We start from the raw sequence: 22,032 nt of genomic DNA, 5'->3' as shown, positions 1-22,032 counted from the left end.
GAAACTGAGGCTTGAGAGATGAAGAGGCTAGAAATTCCACAACTAAAATTTAAACCCAGGTTTTATCTTTGCAGAGAGCTCTTAGTCCCCTGGTTAATGCTACCTGTACTCAGCCTAGCATAGAAGTACATAATAAATGCTTGATTTGACTGTACTATTTGCCAATCCCTAGCTTTTTTCCATCTCCTATATCATATCCCCACCCTCCTTGACTACCACCATCCTAGCTGTTGGAAGGAACATTAGAAAAGGTCAAGGGGAAAAAAACACAGGCAAAGCCAAAAGAAAATTAGGAAGTGAATTTTTATTTGTATGTATTAGATCCATTCATTGCCTTTTCACTTAACCCCATCCTAACAGGGCCATCACTACAAAAGGGCATTTTGGGGAATGGAGACAAATGAGTGGCTGTTTTAAGTGTTAACCCGACTTTGTTTCCCAAGTTCTTGAATTTTATGTTCCCAAGCTGTTTCTAGGATTTTGTTAGTACAAAATTCCTGCATTCAACTCCAATTCCTAAACTTAATATGCCATTAAAAGAAATCTTTTGGACTTCCAAGTCCAGCTGCATGACTCAGGAAAGCTACAGCCTCATGGAGCCTCAGTTCTCCCATCTTTAAAATGGAGTTGATATTTGCACAATCCACCTCACAGCATATAAAGAAAGTGCTTTATAAGTTGTAAATAAAATATGATATACATGTGAGCTGGAGGGAAGGATACAAGGAGAAACATAGGTAACATAAAACATCAACTAAATATTTTTTAAAATGTAAGATAGCATTATTAACTTCTTACAATGCTATAGGCACAGTGGTATTTATGTTTCTCAGGGATAACGGTTATGCTAGGAATGAAGACTTGAGTGAAATAAGGATTCATATTTGTTGAACATAATTTCTCCATCCAAATTAAGTCATTGGCCCCAAATCTTTATTATGAATGGTACATAAGTTATACAGATAGCTACCTAATTGGAAGAGATGCTTACTTAGATCAACAAAGGAATGACCTCTTCTACCTCAATAAGAATCTGTACCCACCCAATTGAAGTATTCCACATAAGCTCAATATCACATTTCACTATAAACCCCCAAATTTACAACTTTGTCAGCAGTTTGGGAATCTTTTCAAATATTTTGAGTTTTAGGGAAATCCCATGGCACATGGGTATTATTAGTCTGTGCTTGAGCAAATGACTGAAAATACCTTAAATCCGATAGCCTTTTAAAAAGGTAATGCAACTGTTCCATTGCAACTGATTCTAACTGAAACCAGTTACTGCTCCACAAACACAGAAAGCATCTTATTTATTAAAAAAAAGAAAATATTTATTAATTTTACACCTGCTGGATAGCACAAGACTATTAACACTATAACTCACCGAATGTACAATAAACATTCACGCTTAAATAACAGGACAGGGTTAATTTCAACCAGTAGGTCAGCTTTAGCATCTTATGAAATGCCATTTAGTCCTAGATGTCTTAGCAGTTCTTGGAAGAAAGATCCTGTTAAGAAATGAGCCTCTAGGTCCTTGGATGCATATGACGAGTACCTGGTATGGTCATCCCAGGTCTTAAAAATCACTCAAACAAGGTCTAATCCTAAGTTTTTATGTGTCAGCAGTATTTTTACATGATGAAAATGTTTATTCATGTGGGCACAATTAATTAAACAAAGAAAATAATCCAAAATCCCAATGGAAGCTCCCTTTAAATTTTCACACTGCAGCTCCTACAGTGTCAAGGGTTGAAAGTGGCTACAATGTTAACTCCTGGGAATAGAGTTTTCTGAACTGGGTCTCTTAGGTCTTTTACTGTCTCCCATCTTCTCAAAACTAAGTCCACTGCAATGGACCAATAAGCAGAAGAGTTGATCTTAAGGGAATGTTATTTGGTTTGATTGCCACCTGCACCACATGTTAATAATACACAAAATAGTTTGGAATTCCTTTGTGATTCCACAAAAGGATAAGCACCTCAGTAAAAGAAAGACAAGACCCTTTCCACAATGTTTTCCTCCTTGTCTGAGTAATCTAAAACTTGAATTTAAAAAAAAAAAAACTGGCATAGAACGAACATACCATTCAGTGATGGTTTCAATTTTAGCCAATGAAAATTTCTACTTTTGGGCTGAGCCTGGGGAAGTGATAAAAAACAATTCTTTGCTTGCAACAAAATTAATAAGTAATCAGAAAGGTCAAACTTCAGTTATAGAACCTAAAATTGAACCTATAGTAAGTCTGCAACATTCAGCTATGGTTTTGCTAGAAAGTGTAATCATGTGGTTGTGATCACGAAATTTGTGTGACTGTGCAAAACTGGCATTTACCCAATATTTCCATTTGAAAAAACTAATACTGAACCTCTGGTATCCTTAGAAACCTTGGACTTCCTACTCCTACGAATTTATCAAATCCTTAGCATACCAAATTTTCAGGAATAATTGAGTAAGTATAAATCTACATGTTTGCAAAGGTTATTTGAAAGTATCACCAAATTGTCTGTTATCCAGAAGGTTTCCTTGGCACCAAGTAATTTGGCCTAAGCAAAGTAGCTGCTAAGTTTCCTAACAATTTTGTAGTGCCAGATATACCCAAGAAGTCACAGGAAATTAACCAAAATGGAACTTCATTTAGTTACCTTAATGTTAAGGTTATAACTTCTTTTTTCTGGAAAGTAATAAAGAGTCTACTGAAAGATTATTCACAAAAATCTGTCAGTAGTTGTGTCACAAAGGACTGCTAAGACATTCTGATTTCAGAAATAGATTTATACATACAATTCCTGGAATGACTTTTTAAAATAAAATCACCATTCCCTATCAATTTCATATTCTACTTAACCCCATGTAAGACTCCTGAACAGGAGCAAATGCAAGAAAAACTGTCATCAAGACACAGGTTTGTTTTTATTTTTTCCTCCCATGTCAAACATAACAGCTTAGTCTATAAGCAAACATCAGGTTATCAAGTGTTTTCCTGGTGATTACCTTAATGTATTTATTACTAGTGGTCCCCTGACATTTTTACTTTTCCTGAGTCCAAAGTTGGTCATTCAATAAAAAGATCCAAAAGAAGTACAGTAAATTGAAAGTGAAATGTGTAGGAAATTAGGACGGCCAACTTTCCCTCCAACCTTCATGAATGAATGTTCGTTTTAAGACAGCACTAAAAATAATGAAAATGCAATGCATTTCTGTGAAGGGCTAGTTGATTGTACAGCTGGAATGAGGAAAGAAAGAATCCATCCTTCAACAATGACCAGGAAATGGATCCTTATGGGCACTGAAAAGGCACTGAAATCACTTTAAAACCATCCAATAGTTTTTGACAATTCAGCCTTTATCTTTGCTCCCTTCCAGATACAACCATAACTGTAGAATGGAAGGCAAAGCACTTCTGTTGGGTTAAAATACTACTATTGAACTTTATTTTTCCAGGAAACCCACTTTCCTGGCAGTAAGACAAATGTCCTGATGCTAGGTAGAGGAGAGGCTCAGTACCACCAGGGCAGACTACTATACCCAGTCAGCTAAACTGGGGTAATCCAGGATGGGTGGAACACTGCCAACAAGCCAATGGTTTTCAAAGGGGAAGTGAAAAAAGACAGGAGAATAATTAAAGCAATAGTTTCTTCAAAGCTCTACTGTCAAGTCTTTCTATACTTCCACCAATTAGCCAGTGGTGTTCACCAATTGATCTTTGCTGCTCACTAGGCTCCCTTGTTTACAGCATGAAGAGGAATTGAAACCAGAAAATGAAGCAGCTCTGACCTCTTAACAAGTCTGCAAAATGCCCCTTGTCTTGTAGCATCAATGCTGGGAAGATACAGGGCATGTTCTGCCAACAGCCACTAATGTGGCAGGTTTTTCCCCCTTTGGTATGAATACAATAAATATACTATTTAAGTACTTCCACAAAGGAAAAGTAAGGCTTGTCAAGTGTGTCAAAATCAACTCAGAAACAAGCCAAAGTTTCTGTATTTTCTCCTGCTGCAAAACTCCTTTGCTCTGAACAGTTTCCCTGAAACACTTGGCCTATTACATACATACATGGTAGTATGTCTGTGGAGTCCTAAGAGTCAAATCCTTTTTTGTGATGACTGCAGCTACAAAGTTAACCTCCTAGCAAGAACTTCAAAACTCCTAGCTTCAAAACTCTGGAGTAAATAATAAATTAAAAAGAATTCCAAGTTTGAGATTTGCTAAGTGGTAGTCAGGAGACATGGTGGGACTGCTTGATTCCAACTCCAGGGACCAAAGGTTAAGTTTTAGTAATATGCACTTCACTGTTGCCATTCCCATTGGTGGTTGTGATGATGTACTGGGTAGTTTGTGGCGGGTTAGGCGTTTGGCTCTCCAAGGCATCAGCATGTGTGGATGGCTGTGAAATGCCCACTTGGACTCCACCGGAGAGGGCTGAGGTTTGCTTTTCTTCTATTTCTGTCTGACCTTCTGATATTACAAAATGAGTCTAGAAAATGAGTGGAGAGAGAAAAGAGGTGAGATCTTGGTAAAATCTGGAGTCTAGTTGAAGGAAAAAATGAATTAAAGAAGACACAGTGATCAGTCTGGGATCCTGAGAGAAGGATTGATAATGCAATTAGACATGCAGTTGTTTTTTTGTCCTCTGTTCTTGAAGAGGACCAATGATACCAGGAGGGTGATGTCTTGACTTGCAGGTGAACTGTATTTAAGTGAGACAGAGTTGTGCAAAGTCATCAGCCTCATTCCTGCAGATATAACTAGAAAGATCACTTAAATATAGCATAAAACATATTGAACGACTTGGATACAGAAAGATGCAATAATGATAACTGATATTTTTGCAGTGATTTTAGGTTTGCAAAGCACTTCACATATCTTCACATTATCTCATTTGATCTTCATCATAACCCCATTGGGTAGATTCTAGTATTATTCCCATGTTATAGAAAAGGGAACTAAGGATCAATGACTTACTTATAGTCACAGAACTAGTTAACTGTTAGTAAAGAATGAAGCCTACTTTCCCTTACTCCAATTATATAATCAACAAGTTAAACAAAAAGCTCTTAAACCCTAAACCAGCACTTTCCTCATTAAATCACATTGGCCTTTATTAGCAATTATGAAAAAGTAAATAGATACTTATCAAATCTATGGTTCGCACAAAACTAAAGAGATAATAACATAATGAATTACAGTGCCAAGATGAAAAAATATCTGTACAAACTATCTGGAAAAGAAAATATGGCCCAGTTGCAGATTACAATAAGTCAATGGAGAAAGAAATGAGTAGAATATGCAATTATAAATCATTCTGCCTACAGCCAAATATAAGAAGAAAATCTGAAAATGAGAGATTCTATTGCAAGTGGGCAAAGTTAACCTTGAAATCACTATCAATGGAAGTGTTTCCAAAGAGTGAGACACAGAGTGCAGTTCAAGTTCTACCCTGACCATGAAGTGACATAGTAAATGGACACCTGAGCATGGAGTCAGGAAGACCAAAGTTCTAATTCAGCCTCAGACACGAATTGTGTGACTCTGGGTTAGTACCTTAACCACCCTGTGCCAGTTTTCTTATCTTTAAAATAGGATGGGAAGAGGGAGAGGGATTTGAACTTGATGACTTCTAAATTCCCATCTAATTCCAAATCTATGATCCAATGACCTAGGCTGTCTGCAAGTTTTACTTAAGCTTACAGGATCCCAATCTACTTTCTAATATTATAAATTCAAGAAAAAATGCCTAACTTCTCTGTAAAAAATTACTCAAAGCAAGAGCTAAGTTTAAATACAGACACACATATACATACACATATATGTATGTATGTGTATATCTATCTATCAAAAAGATTTGATGGAACCAGATTCATGGTATATGGCTTTGCATGAGTATACTTCATTGTGAAAAAAGAAGATAGGGAAAAGGTGAGGGTAACATTATATATTATGAAGGTATATGGGTTTCTATCCCAAAGAGATCATAAAAAAGGGAAAAGGATCCACATGTATAAAAATGTTTGTAGTAGCCCTTTTTGTAGTAGCAAGGAACTGGAAATTGAGTGCATGCCCATCAGTTGGGGAATGGCTGAATAAGCTATGGTTTATGAATGTTATGGAATATTGTTGTTCTGTAAGAAACAATCAGCAGGATGATTTCCAAGAGGCCTAGAGAAACTTACATGAACTGATGCTAAGCGAAATGAGCAGAACCAGGAGATCATTACACATGGCAACAACAAGATTATATGATGATCAATTCTGATGGACATGGCTCTTTTCAACAATGGGGTGATTCAGGGCAGTTCCAATAGATTTGTGATGAAGAAAATCATCTGCATCCAGAAAGAGGGCCATGGGGACTGAATGTGGATTACTTTTTTCTTGGTATTTCTACCTTTTTTCTTGTTGTTTGTTTGCTTTTTTTTTCCTCATTCTTTCCTTTATTTGATCTAATTTTTCTTGTGCAGCATAATAAATGTGGAATTGATGTATAGAAGAATTGTACATGTTTAACCCATACTGAATTTCTTGCTGTCTAGGGGAAAGGGGAGAGGAAGGGAGAGAGAGAAAACTGTGGAACATAAGGTTTTGCAAGGAATGTTGAAAACTATCTTTGCATGTATTTTGAGAAAATAAAAAGCTATTATCAAAAAAAAAAAAAAGAGGAACCTAGGGAAAGAGGAAGGAAACATGATGAAGATTATTTGGGTGAAGATCAAACGAGGAAAAAAGAGAACTGGTTGTGTCACAGAAATATAGACCATAATACCTGGACAAAAAAAGGGGAGGAAGGAGGGCGGGAGAGATAAATTCAGGAAATAGATTGTAAACCTAGCACAAAAGAGAAGTAGTGATGGGAGACTTCAAACAACCAAATATCTTTTGGAGCTTCATCTCTCACAAAAGGAGAAGCAAGAAATTTCTTGCCATTCAAAAGATGCAAGATTCAAAATGGGAAAATTCTTGCTCAGAGTCTCACCAAGCAGGAAGCATTGGTTGCTAACATAGAAATGTTGGAAACTTTGGCAAGGGAGTAACTAGTACCTCATAGAGTATGTAACAGAAGAGAGAAAGCATCTGCAGACTGCCATGCCCTCTAGATTTGGGAAGAACAGATTTGAAAGGTTTAAAAGAGGAAGAGGAAGGTAGCAGCCCATCAACTAAAAGTCAACGAGAGAATTCAACCCAAGAAGGATAAAAACTGCAAAGAAATAAAATTCTGAAGACATAAAGAAACAATTCCAATAAAAAAAGAAAAACCAAAATTATCTAAAAGAAACTGATAAAGAAGAACAAAGAACACAACAATAAATTTTGATATAAATAAAGATATATAGAAATGATGGGAGCAAGGAGGGTAACAGAAGGGATGAATACAAAAATATGGAACAGTATAATGAAAATTACACCAAAAGTGCTAAAACTTAAGAGGTTGGACTTGTTTTTCTTTTATTTTAAAGTATATTTCTATTGGGAACAAAAGTTAAATAAAAGATTCTATCTAGAATTTACATAGCACTTCAAGGTTTACAAAGCAATTTACAAATATTATCTGATTTATTCTCACAGTAATCCTGAGGGATTATTGTATTATCCTATTATAATTATAATAATATTATAAATAATAAATAATAATAATAATAATAATATAATATAATAATAATATAATAAATATAATTATAATTGATAATTATAATATCATAATATTATTGTATATAGATTTTATTTTATAGATGAGGAAAACTAAGACAGGCAGGAGGATATGTGAATTGCCCAGAGTCACACAAGTAAAGTGACAAGAAGCTGTATCTGAACTCAAGTGTTCCTGACTGCTTTCCAGCACTTTATCCACACCACCACCCAGCAGCTGATATTCAATTATAACTGTTGATATTCAAATCAATACTAACTTTGCTGCCACTGTGGAGGATACTCTCCATTCTGAATTCCTGTCCTTCAGTCCCAGGTTAACTAAGGACTTCTGTGACCACTGACCTGATCCCTCGTTACCATTTATGTCAGCCCCATCACTTCATTCTGTTCTTCCATACCCTTCCAATGTACCCTCTGTAATCTGTTCAACTGTTACATTGCCTTTCATATTAGTTTCATGCCATCCTCTCTCCCTTTATCCCCCAGGACTGATAATTAACTCAGCATACAGTTTGGGCTTAATTATATGTTATACATTTTATATGTTGCTTTTCTCCCAAATACAAGGTAAACTCTCCAAAAGCAGACTCCACTTTATTTAGTCTTTATTATTCCAAGCATCTGCTTATAACAAGTACTTTATAACTACTTGCTAAATTCAAATAAAGGGTACAATTGCTAAGCAGGATAAATAGGACAATGGAAAAAAAAATGACAAAGCTAGGCCTCCTCAATTCTGATCTTATTCCTATTTTTTTTGCCAAGAAAATGACCTTTAGAGTGGACAAGATGGAAACAAAATGGCTAGTAAGAAGTTGGTACCCACAATAGGCAAAAAAGATTTGTCAATCAAGCCAATCAAAAAATGTTTATTCAGTGTAACAACAATGTGGTTGGTATTTGCGTTAGGCATTGAGGATACAAGTACAAAAGAAGAAATGACTCATACTCTCAAAGAGCTTACATTCTAAAGGAGGGAGACAACATGAGGGGTGTGTGTTTGTGTGTGTGTTTGTGTGTGTGGGCGCGCACGCACATCTATACACATAGACACATACAAGGCAGGAGATGGAATGTCATGGAGGGAAATTGAGAGCAGGCCCCCACGTCAGATCTCAGAGGATAGGTGCAGCAGAACGAGCAGGGAGGCTAGAAAGAGGCTGCAGCCAGGTTGTACACAGGTAAAGCGTTTATACTTTGAACAAGTGAATTAAAATAATGTATTAAATGCTTACTGTGTATCACAAGCCAGCAAAATAATCTTTGCACTCACACTAATACACTGTTGGTGCAATTGTGAACTGATTCAGTCTATAAAACTAAATACACCATTTGATCCAGCAATCCCAAAGAGATTAAAAAAAAAGTAAAGGTCCTATTTGGAAGAAAATATTTATATCTTTTTGTAGTGGCAAAGAATTAGAAAAGGAGTAAGGAATGGTTGAATAAGTTGTAGTATATGATTGTTATTTCTCATAGCACAATAATATTCTGTTACAATCAGGATGATTTCAGAAAAACCTGGAAAGATTCACATGAACTATACAAAATGAAGTGAGCAGAACCAGAAGAACATTGTATACAGTAATAGCAACATTATACATTGATCAACTGTGAATGATTTAGCTACTATTCTCAGCCATAACAATCCAAAAAAATCTCAAAAACTCAATGAAAAATGCTATCCTCCTCTATAGAAATTTTTGATGGCATCGAATATAAATTGACGTATACTATTTTTCACTTTCTTTTCTTCTTTCATTTTTTTTTTTTTTGGTTAGAGTTTTCTTCATAAAATGGCAGATATGGAAATATGTTTAACATGACTGCATATGTATAGCCTTTATGAACTTGCTTACCACCTCAAAGAAGTAGAGAAAAGGGAGGGAAGAACAGAATTTGAAACTAAAAACATTTTTTAAAAAAATGTTTAAAATTATTTTTACAATTAAATGAGGGGAAAAATAAAATACTACTCAAAATAAATGAATGAATAGGTGGATGGATAAACAAGTGAATGAATGACAGAGTATGGGACAGAAAAAAAAGATATTCCTTGCCTTTGAGGAACTTACATTTTAATGGGGGGAAAAATGCACAAAAGAAAGCTAGAAAGGTAAGAGAACGGGGATTTATGCAGCATAATATGGGGGGGAAATGGTCTGAAAGTGACAGGATCTCTCTAACAAAGAGTCAAAGTTCCAATGAGCAGAGTCCAAGGTTTGGTAGGAGGAAAACAAGACCAAGAGTGGGTGGCAAGATATGACAATGCATAGAAAGGAACATGGGCAAGATGAGGTAAAAGCTCACCGATGGAGGCCTAGGGACAGAGTCTGAGGACTGGTAAGAGGTAAGTGAGGAAGATGTTCTGGATGATGGGCATAACACTTTTAAAGTTTATAAAGCATTTACAGGCATTGTTTTGTTTGAGAAAAATAAAGCTTCCTTGGATGAATTTAAGTCACCTGGCCCAAACTATATCCTTGGATCCTGAAAGAATTGGTAGATGCTATAAGTGCAGAGCCACAATCAGTAATATTTGACAAAGCACAAGAAAAAAGTGAAGACTAAAAGGTAAATAAATATTATCCTGTTTTTCAAAAATTGAAAGAAAATGGAGGCTGAAAACTAATGGCCAGTGAGCTTGACTTCAATTTTATACTGTTACTAAAAGATATGGAAGCAAAAACCCAGGATGGTAGCATCAAAAAAAAAAAACGAACTGTGACCCCCAAAATGGAGACAGAGCAAAACAAAACTGAACCCTAAATGCTGAGTCATTTAAAACTCTTTATGGCCCCATTTGGAGTTTTCTTGGCAAAGATATTGGAATGTTTTGCCATTTCGTTCTCTAGTTCATCTTACAGATGAGGAAACTAAGGCAGATAGGGATAAGTGACTTGTCCCCTCGTCACACAGCTAGTACCTGAGACTGAACTTGAACTCAGGACTTCCCTACCCCAGGCCTGATGCTCTATCCACCTAGCTGTCCTACAAAAAAGGCATAGCTTTCAGTAATAAAGAGATAATAGCTCTTCTTACACTTTGACCTAGGGAGACCACATCCTGAAAGAACTGGTGGGTGCAGCCACAAAGCCACATTGTATATTGCACAGTTCTCTATACCACAGTTTAAAAAGGGCAACTGAAGGACAATTTCTCCTTGTTTCTCAACTGTTTATGCCATTCTGGGACTTCCCTGACTTCTCTGCCAAGTTCCAGGAAACTCATTATTGGGAAAACCTCATTGGCCTCATGAGTAAAATCTCATCAGCCCTGGGAGTCCACCTTATTATCTCTGACAGGAAAGTGGAGCCATGATCCCCAAACCCCCATTAGAGGGGGGAATCTCAGCTCAAAACTGTACCACGTTGGAAGTTCTTCAGCACCTCCATTGTGCCCCCAAGGTGGGCACCTTCTCTCCTTCACTTCCACTTTTTAGTTTCTTATAGTGTGTTGTCTTTCTCCATTAGATTGCAAGTTCCTTGAGAACAGGAACTATCTTTCTTTTTTCATATTTGTATCCCCAGGGCCTAGCACAGTGCATGGCACATAGTAGGTGCTTAATAAATGTTTATCGACCAACTGACATGAATAAATTACAGACTGCCCAGAGAAGGGCAATCAGAGTGAGAAGGACCTTAATTAAGTACATGACATTTTATTATCAGTCGAAGGAACCAGGGACAATGAATTCGAAGATAGAAAATTCAGAAGGAACATGATAGCTGCCTTCCTGCAACAGAAGGATTCCAAGTATTTCAAAGGCTGTTATGTGAAAAGGGGGTTGGATTTGTTCACAATGGACAGAAGTTGCAAAAAGACAAACAGAAGCTTGATGTAAAAGGAAGCCCGCCCACCCCCAACAATTAGAGAAAGGACCAGCTTGGGAAGCAGTTGTTGCTGTTCACTAGAGGTCTTTGAGTAAAGGCTGGGTGGTATCTTTTTTTAAGCATGGATAGAAGACCAGAAAGAGACTCAAAGTCCACAAGGGTTCTTCCATTTGTGAAAGTCAGGTAACAAAACTCAGACTTGATCTTTCAGGACAATAAAAATTCTTAGAAATTCTTGAGCAGGGAAGAATAATGATGGAAAAGGTGACTAAGAAAAATGAGTCTGGTAGGAGTATACAGGACATATTAGAGAAGAAAAAAATGGGACAGAGGCTGGATTTATAATCAAAGAGCCTGGATTTGAATCCCAGTTTTGATAGTAACCTGTGTGTCACTGGGCAAGTTAGGTAACTTCTCTGGACCTCTGTTTTGTAATTTGTGAAATGGAAAGTGGGGGTAGGATTATACAACTTCGAAGGTCCTTTTGAGCTCTATTTAGAGCCCCAGAACTGATAATTAACTCATGATCTTTTTGGTTTGTCTTCCCTATTTGAGTATCAGGCCATGGGTTCATAACTATCATATATCTGAACTTTTCTAAATCTGATAGTTCTATGATTATTAATTTGCCTAGTACTCGAGGGACTGTACAGTGTTCTATACAATGCTTATTGAGCCTCATAACAATCCTATGAGGCATATATAAATATTATCTCCACTTTATAGATGAGGAAACTAAGATTCATTGGACTTAAGTAATTGCCTCATTGTCACACTGCTAGCAAATGTCAGATGATCAATGTGAACACAGATCTTCCTGACTCCGAGTCAAGCATTCCATCTACCATGCTAGCCTAGCCATCAATTCATAAAAGCCTGTATCCATCTTTGTGCTCCACAGCAGTCACCAACTCTAGAATAATCACCATTTTCTCCCATGGTTTTGCTATTTCTCCTTTATCAACCAGGTCTTCTGTGTGGGTCATAATTACATACACAGAGTAGCAGATCTCTTCATCACTGTAATTTAACAGTAAGACAAATCAATAATATTTTTAAATTGCAAATAAAGAATTTTTTCAGATGCCATGAGTATAATGGCAAATCTAGGAGTGATTACTTATCATCTATTACATCTGCAGTTCTACCTGGTCTCATAGTCACAGAACAAGATGTCCTTCCTAGGATAGGCTCCAATGCTAACTCAAGCCTGGATACCACCTTCCTTAGTTTCTTCTCCTGTGTGATTAGAGAACTAAAGAGTGGAATATGGAATTCCTCCCAAAGCCTTCCTTTATTGAGGGCAGATGCAGCTCACTCCACTTTCATCTCCCATCACACTCCCCAAGTTTGTAGTCTCCTTTTATATATTATCTTCCCCCATTAAGCTCTTTGAGGGCAGAGATTTTTCTTACTCACCCCCAAACCCACTCCACATTTAGCACAGTGCCTGGCTTAATAAATGCTTGATATTGATGTTTGTCCTTTCTATTTGAAGAGGACCCGGACATCAGGGAGCTGACACTATGACATGCAAGTGAGTTGGATTTAAGTGAGGGAGGGCTGTTCAAGATCACCTGTCTCACTTTCCCCTCCAGAGCCATCTGGGTCCAGTGGCAGATACAGCTCAGGGTGACTGTAGTTGGCCCTGGATACAGTTGGAGAGCTCGGTCTTTTTAAGCTAAGGTCTTCAATAGCTCTCAGTTTGACAAAGGCTGCACCCATTCAGTGATTAAGGCTAGATCAGAAGTGAGACAAAGAATGTCCTCTTTTACCTAGTCAAAATATATATATATATCCCTGGGAAGGGAAGACCGTCAGGGTTTCTGACCCAAACAGAAACAATTGCAATTTATATTCACTCAGAGTCAGTCATGGCAGTTGGGACTTGGCCTGGGACCTATGGTTGCCCAATCAATGACAGCCAGAGTGATTTGAATTTAAGGCATAATTCTTAAGAAAGAAATCTAGCCAGTAAACCCCAAAATGTTTTGGGAGATTTCAGCATTACAAAAATAAAAAAATTATATTGCTTTGGGAAGAACAACTTGGAAGAAAAGAAGGAAGGAAGGAAGGAAGGAAGGAAGGAAGGAAGGAAGGAAGGAAGGAAGGAAGGAAGGAAGGAAGGAAGGAAGGAAGGAAGGAAGGAAGGAAGGAAGGAAGGAAGGAAGGAAGGAAGGAAGGAAGGAAGGAAGGAAGGAAGGAAGGAAGGAAGGAAGGAAGGAAGGAAGGAAGGAAGGAAGGAAGGAAGGAAGGAAGGAAGGAAGGAAGGAAGGAGGAAGGAAGGAAGGAAGGAAGGAAGGAAGGAAGGAAGGAAGGAAGGAAGGAAGGAAGGAAGGAAGGAAGGAAGGAAGGAAGGAAGGAAGGAAGGAAGGAAGGAAAGGAGGGTGTAGCCTCAATTAACCACTTCCAGTTGGGTCTCCAGCTCTACTCACAGAGGTTGTTTTGTCCTTCTTTCTTGAAGAGGACCATGGCATTAGAAATGTAATGCCATGCTATGCAAGTAAATTGGATTTCAATAAGGGTGAGATTACTAAATGAATTAAGGCCTGTCAAAATATCATTTGGGTCAACCTTTAAGCCTGAAATCTGGCCAAACACTCCCACCTGTCAGGAGCCAGCTCTTTGCTTACCTGAGTAACTGCTTTCACTTGGCCAGTATTCACAGTGGTAACAGGAGTGGTGACAGCTGTCTCTGCAATCACATACTGACCCTGAGGAATGGCCATCATTTGAAGCTCAGATGCTGAAACAGAAAATATAGAAAATATGCACAGTTCAGTGGTTTCAGAGTTTAAAGTAACAGTTTACAAAACTAAATGTTTTGTTTGTAGCCATATTCCCCATGAGGCTGTTATAAGCCCCTTAGGAAAGAGAGATCAGAAATTCCATTCCCAGTGAGTCATTAGGTGAAAAGGAATCCAAGAAAAAAGATAAAAGGAAGCAAGAAAAAGAAAGTAAAAGAAGACATTTAGCCAAGTCTTGGCTGTAATAAGTCCATGACATCATAGCAGGAAATCAATGGCTCTTCTCCTAAGAAATGGAACACACCATAAAGTAGACACGGGCAATAAACCCTTCAAATGGGGATTCGGAATTTGCCAACAAACTTAGCTATTTAACAATTCAAGAGAACCATGTAAATAATTACCAAAGATTGAACAATCCACAACCATAAAAACCATTCTGTTCTCAATGGAGTTTACAATAATTGGTAGTTTAAAAAAAATTACAATCATTTTTACTAGTCAAGGTGAAATTGTTACTTGCAGTAAACAAACAAGTCACTTATATGTGGGGCTTGACTTTACCATCTCTGAGAAACAAAAAAAAACAAGCAAATGATAGCAGTCAAGTAGGCAGAATTAAAAAACCATTTTTCAACCAAGGATCATGAATGAGTGACAAAGGAAGGAATGGCCAGAGGTAGAGCATCAGAAGAAAGAGGGGGAGAATAAAGGGGACCCACCATGGGGAATAAAAGGAAAAGTCAATATTTTTTGCTTGCTTAACACTTGCAGCCCATCACTCATTCACTTCTCCACTCTACCAATTGTGCTACCATCACATCCCCTTTCTATATCTAGCAGACAAAAGTGTATGATCAGTCCATGCACAGAATAACCAGGATCACTTTCATCCAGCTTAATTCAGCAAAGATAGTTTATGCATCTACTATGTAAAAGTATTGTGTTAGTAGAGGAAATAACCAAATATGTATCAGTGAAACATCTGAGCATTTATCAGAATTCTGATAAACCAATAGATCCTATTCAAAGTATTACAGGAGAACCATAAGGGCACTCTCAAAAGTTCACTAGAGACCTTTGGAACACCTTGTATTAGAATGTAAAACAATGTTTTCTCTTCTTTTTTTGATAATGTTTTCTTTCTTTTTCTTTTTTTTTGCTGAGGCAATTGGGGTTAAGTGACTTGCCCAGGGTCACACAGCCAAGAAGTGTTAAGTGTCTGAGGTCAAATTTGAACTCAGATTCTCCTGACTTCAGGGCTGGTGCTCTGTCCACTGTGCCACCTAACTGCCCCGATAATGTTTTCTAAAGAGGGTAAAGGGAAAGGTCTTTACCAATTAGAGAAATCAGGGAAGAAGATTCCTTGAGATTGTCATGAGCTTTAAAGGATGAGTAGGAATTCTCATGGTAAAGAAGGGGAAAGAAGACATTCCAGCTATAGGAAAAGTGTAAGTGAATAAAGTCACAGTGGCAAGAGAATACAGGCAAAGAAATTGTTCACTTTGATGAGCAAAACTACAAAACACTTTCCACACAAATAAATCTGATCAGATCTAATCAATTGGAAAAAGATTAAGTGCTCTTGGATAGGTCAAGCAAATATAATAAAGATGACTACTTAAAACTAATCTATTTATTTAGTGCTATGCCAATCAGACTACCAAGAAACTATTTTAATGACCTAGAAAAAATAACAACATACCTCAACAACGATACTGTTTGAGGATGTATTCTGATGGAAGTGGATCTCTTCAATAAAGAGAGCCTTAATTGATCAAAGATGGACAGAAGCAGCTACACCCAGAGAAAGAACACTGGGAAATGAATATAAACTGCTTGCATTTTTGTTTTTCTTCCCGGGTTATTTATACCTTCTGAATTCAATTCTCCCTGTGCAACAAGAAAACTGTTCGGTTCTGCACACATATATTGTATCTAGGATATACTGCAACCCATTCAACATGTAAAGGACTGCTTGCCATCTGGGGGAAGGGGTGAAGGGAGGGAGGAGAAAAATCGGAACAGAAGTGAATGCAAGGGATAATGCTGTAAAAAATTACCCTGGCATGCGTTCTATCAATAAAAAGTTATTAAAAAAAAAAAAAAGAAAAGAAAAACAATAAACTTCATCTAGAAGAACAAAAGGTCAAGACTTCCAAGTGAATTAATGAAAAAAAAAATGAAGGTGGCCTAGCTGTACCAGATCTAAAACTATATTATAAAGCAGCGATTACCAAAACCATTTGATATTGGCTAAGAAATAGACTAGTTGATCAGTGGAATAGGTTAGGTTCAAAGGACAAAATAGTCAATAACTTTAATAATCTAGTGTTTGACAAACCCAAAGACCCCAGCTTTTGGGATAAGGATTCACTGTTTGACAAAAACTGCTGGGAAAATTGGAAATTAGTATGGCAGAAACTAGGCATGGATCCACAAATTAACACTATACACCAAGATAAGGTCAAAATGGGTTCATGATCTAGTCATAAAGAATGAGATTATAAACAAATTAGAAGAACATAGGATAGTTTACCACTCAAGATCTGTGGAGGAGGAAGAAATTTGTGACCAAAGAAGAACTAGAGATCATTATTGACCACAAAATAGAAAATTTCGATTATATCAAATTGAAAAGCTTTTGTACAAACAAAACTAGTGCAGACAAGATTAGAAGGGAAGCAACAAACTGGGAAAACATTTTTACAGTCAAAGGTTCTGATAAAGGTCTCATTTCCAAAATATATAGAGAATTGACTCTAATTTAGAAGAAATCAAGCCATTCTCCAATTGATAAATGGTCAAAGTATATGAACAGACAATTTTCAGGCAAAGAAATTGAAACTATTTCTAGCCATATGAAAAGATGCTCCAAGTCATTATTAATCAGAGAAATGTAAATTAAGACAACTCTGAGATATCACTACACACCTGTCAGATTAACTGGAATGGCAGGGAAAGATAATGCTGAATGTTGGAGGGGATTTTGGGAAAACTAGGATGCATTGTTGGTGGAATTGTGAACACATCCAGCCATTCTGGAGAGCGATTTGGAACTATGCTCAAAAGGTTATCAGACTGTGCATTCCCTTTGTTCCAGAAGTATTACTCCTGGATTTATATCCCAAAGAGATCTTTTTTTTAAAAAATAACTTTTTATTGATACAACCCATGCCAGGGTAATTTTTTACAGCATTATCCCTTGCATTCACTTCTGTTCCAATTTTTCCCTTCCCTCCCTCCACCCCCTCCCCAGATGGCAAGCAGTCCTTTACATGTTGAATAGGTTACAGTATATCCTAGATACAATATATGTGTGCAGAACCGAACAGTTTTCTTGTTGCACAGGGAGAATTGAATTCAGAAGGTATAAATAACCCGGGAAGAAAAACAAAAATGCAAGCAGTTTATATTCATTTCCCCGTGTTCTTTCTTTGGGTGTAGCTGCTTCTGTCCATCTTTGATCAGTTGAAACTGAATTAGCTCTCTTTATCAAAGAGAACCACTTCCATCAGAATACATCCTCAAACAGTATCGTTGTTGAGGTATATAATGATCTCCTGGTTCTGCTCATTTCACTCAGCATCAGTTCATGTAAGTCTCGCCAGTCCTCTCTGTAGTCATCCCGCTGGTCATTCCTTACAGAACAGTAATATTCCATAACGTTCATATACCACAATTTACTCAGCCATTCTCCAATTGATGGGCATCCATTCATTTTCCAGCTTCTAGCCACTACAAACAGGGCTGCCACAAACATTTTGGCACATACAGGTCCCTTTCCCTTCGTTAGTATCTCTTTGGGGTATAAGCCCAGTAGAAACACTGCTGGATCAAAGGCTATGCACAGCCAAAGAGATCTTAAAGAAGGGAAAGGAACCTGTATGTGCAAGAATGTTTGTATCATGTTATCAGCCATGTTGTCAAATGCCTTCAGAGAAGATAGACATGGAATCAAAGTCAGTTATTGTCCTGATGCTAAATTCTTCAACTTAAAAAGGCTACAAGCCAAAACAAGTGGAAGGGGGTGTTGGTACGTGATTTTTTGTTTATTTGTTTGTTTGCAGTTGATTGTGCAGTCAATAAAGTTTTAAATGCTCTTAAAAAAAAAAAAGGAAAAAAAAAAAAAGAAATGACCAGCAGGATGATTTCAGAAAGGCCTAGAGAGACTTACATGAACTGATGCTGAGTGAAATGAGCAGGACCAGGAGATCATTATATACTTCAACAACAATACTATATGATGATCAATTCTGATGGATGTGGCTCTCTTCAACAATGAAATGAACCAAACTGGTTCCATTTGTTCAATAATGAATAGAACCAGCTACACCCAGCAAAAGAACTCTGGGAAATGAGTGTGAACCACTACATAGCATTTCCAATCTCTCTATTTTTGTCACCTGCATTTTTGATTTCCTTCACAGGTTAATGGTACATTATTTCAAAGTCCAATTCTTCTTGTGCAGGAAAATAACTGTATGGATATATATACACATATTGTATTTAACATATACTTTAACATATTTAACATGTATTGGTCTACCTGCCATCTGGGGGAGGGGGTGAGGGGAAGGAGGGGAAAAATTTTAACAAAAGGTTTTGCAACTGTCAGTGCTGAAAAATTACCCATGCATATATCTTGCAAATAAAAAGCTATAATAAAAAAAAAAGAAATTGTTCACTTTGGCTGGAACATAAAATACACAGAGAAGAAGATGAGATAACAATGGAAAGGTAGAAAGGGCCATATTGTGGAAAGCTCTAAATGCCACTTATCCAAGATGTTATAAAGAGACTACATCTATTAGAAGACTGTCGTCCCTTCCAAACTTAAGATTTTACAAATATAATGTGATTAGCACACCAAAAATTGATCATCCCTTCATAAATAATAACCCTAGATAAAAATTAGTCCCATCATTAATGTCACTGTCATGAGTTCAATACCAATGTGCCACTGCCCAAACTTATTTGCTAAGAACTTAGCTTTAGAAATTTAACTAGCATCTGCTTTTAAATCTTCTCATCCCACTAGTTTTGTTTCCTAGAGCACCTGAACCTTATAATTATAAAAATAATTACAAAAATCAGTTCACATTTATGTGGGACTTTAAAAAGAGTTTTACACATGTTAGATATTCACAACAATGTAGTGAAGTACATGGTAGAAGTAACATAGTCTCTATTCACATACTCTGTGTAGTTGAAAACCTGACATTTTAAAATCTTTCTACTATTTCAGCCTCCTCTGTGTGCAATCCATTGCCAAGTCCTATTGATTCTATCTCCACAAAATGACAATCAGAGAGAGAGAGAGGAGAGTGGATGTAAGAGAGAGTCAGTTGGAGAATAACCACATGGTTATTAAAATAAGAAGTCATGAAAGAAAAAGAGAGGCAATTAGAGAAATCAAAGGAGGACCAGGAGAAGGTGAAGTTTCTAAAGCCAAGGGAAGAGGGAATACTCAAATACTCAAAAGCTTCAGAGTAACCATTAGATAAGGACTGAAAAAAAAAGCCATTTGTCTCAATGACTAGATCATTAGTAAACCCAGAATTCAATAAAATGAAATGGGCAGAAGCTAAATTGCAAAGAGTTTAAGGAACGAATGGAAGTAGAAACATTAAAACAACTTTGTGGGTTGTTATTGGTCAAATAGAGATGAACAGAATAGCTACATAACTACAGGGATCTCAACAAAAGGATGGATGGGAGTCAGTAACTAGAGGAAACTAAAAATAGATATAAAATAACAATTCTGAAGAACATATGTTGAAAAATGCTATCCACCTCTAGAGAGAGAACCGTTGAACTCTCAGTACACATTGAAGCATATTTTTCCTTCACTTTATTTTTCTTGCTTCCCCCCACACAATATGGCTAATGTGAAAATATATTTTGTGTGAATTCATATGTATAATGGTTAACATATTTCTGACCTGCTCAATGGGTGGGAGAGAGTGTGAAGAGCATCCAGGCCCAGCATTTTATCCACTATACTGTAATGGGCTGAGGCTTGAGTTGATGTACTGAGGTCCCAAGCACATGAGGCTAAATAGTAATTGGACCATACTCTATTAATATATGGAGAAAGAATGGCCCCGCCCACTCTTTGTGCAAGTCCTGATGTGTTGTATAGGAAATGACGATTCTGGTGGGTGGAGGCAGGGGAGTGAAAAAGGAAGGGGAGGAGAGCTCAGCCCCACTTGCTCTGCTAGCTGGCTTCCTGTCGCAGCTGCCCATATTGCTATCGCAATCCTTCTTGCCCATATTGCTATCGCAATCTTTTTTCACCTTTTCACTTGAATAAAGACTGAAGATTTTTCCCTTAACCTGGGTTCCTGACTCTGGCTGATTTTAAATACGTGATCATTACACTATACCATCTAGCTGCCCAGAGTCAAAAAGACCTGAGTTCATATCTGGCCTCAGATACTTACTAAATGTGTGACTCTGGGTAAGTCATTTAACTCTGTTTGCCTCACTTTCCTCATCTATAAAATGATCTGGAAGAGGAAATAGCAAACTACTCTAGTATCTTTGCCAAGAAAACCCCAAATGGGGACATGAAGAATCAAAATGATTGAAACTACTAAACAACAAGAACAAAACATGTATCTGTCATATTTCGTGAAGCACAGTGCTAAAAACAGGAGATATAGCACTGAAAACAACAGCAGCCCTTGCTCTTAAGAAGTTTACCTCCTAAGTGGTCAATCAGCCAGTAAATAAACATTTATTAGATGCTTTCTGTGTGGTAGACACTATGCTATGCAGTGAAGATTCAAATAAAACAGCAAAAATATGGTACCTGCTCTTAAGGAACTCAAATTTTAATAGGGGAGACAATATAAATAACTCTGGTGTAAAAGGGAGGCATTAGGAGGGACTGGGAAAGGCCCCTTATGAAGGAAGACTTTGAGCTCAATCTTAGAGGAAGCTAGGGAAGCTGAGAGACAAGAAAGGAGAAACAGGGAAAAGGCAAGAAAAGGAACACTCAGAGGGGAGTCAAGCACAAGATCTGAAATACAGGCTAGGTGAATGATGGGGAATATAGCTGAGAAACATTGTGGAGGCAGAAATGAGCTCATAACAATTCCAATTCTTATCCATTAGGATTTCCACAATAGCTTCATAACTGATCTTCCTAACTTCAACACTGTCCTTCCAAACTGTTCTTCATATATTATCAGACATCTTGCTTCAGTATAAATTTAATATTATCAGTATAACATCTCCCTATTGCCTGTTCTGCAAAGTACAAATCATACTATGGAATTCTTTCTTGCTCTTCCCCAGGATATTTTTTTCCATCAGGGCTCACTCACATTGCTCTTTGCACTCTCTTATAGACCTATCATATATTATTTTGTATTGCAGATTTCTCTATATACTACTATATACTGCTTTATCTAAACTTTGTATCTCACCAATTATTTAAGTCAGTAGTCTGTGCACAGTAAGAACTTAATAAATACTTACTGAATTAAAAATCCATTTTACAAATGATCAGAGATGTCAAGTGACTTTTCTGAGATGACACAATTATTTACTTGCAAACTGGGGAATGAGATAAAAGTTACTTAGATTCTAAATCCTGGTGCTCTTTCTACTACTTATGATGATATTTTTTCTGGCTAATTATATTTGTGGATTTTATTATCAGAGGCAAAGTAAGAGAAGCCAACAGATACTTAATTTGGGGCAACTTGGTGAAGGTTGGATGAATTGCAACTAAAAGTGATGTGACTAATGAGACTGTGGAATAGTTGCTTTCTGAAAATTTTCAAATCTAAAAT

The 22,032-nt window shown here is 37.1% G+C and overlaps 1 protein-coding gene across 2 annotated transcripts in view; it reads right to left on the bottom strand.

The window, feature by feature from the left end:
- Window positions 1-284: 284 nt before the first annotated feature.
- PRDM10 (PR/SET domain 10) overlaps window positions 285-22,032 on the bottom strand; it is a 99,793-nt gene continuing 78,045 nt past the window's right edge. For both annotated transcript variants that reach the window (XM_051986676.1, XM_051986677.1), the window contains exons 20-21: window positions 14,114-14,226; window positions 285-4,477 (exon numbers count right to left, since the gene is read on the bottom strand). In XM_051986676.1, the coding sequence (XP_051842636.1) occupies window positions 4,268-4,477; window positions 14,114-14,226 (323 nt within the window). In that variant the 3' untranslated portion in view covers window positions 285-4,267. The remainder of the gene's footprint in view (window positions 4,478-14,113; window positions 14,227-22,032) is intronic.

This window comes from Antechinus flavipes, chromosome 3 (genome assembly GCF_016432865.1).
Source record: "Antechinus flavipes isolate AdamAnt ecotype Samford, QLD, Australia chromosome 3, AdamAnt_v2, whole genome shotgun sequence".
NCBI lineage: Eukaryota > Metazoa > Chordata > Mammalia > Dasyuromorphia > Dasyuridae > Antechinus > Antechinus flavipes.
Note: the sequence above shows the minus strand (reverse complement) of the source record. Positions and strands in the feature narration are given on the sequence as shown.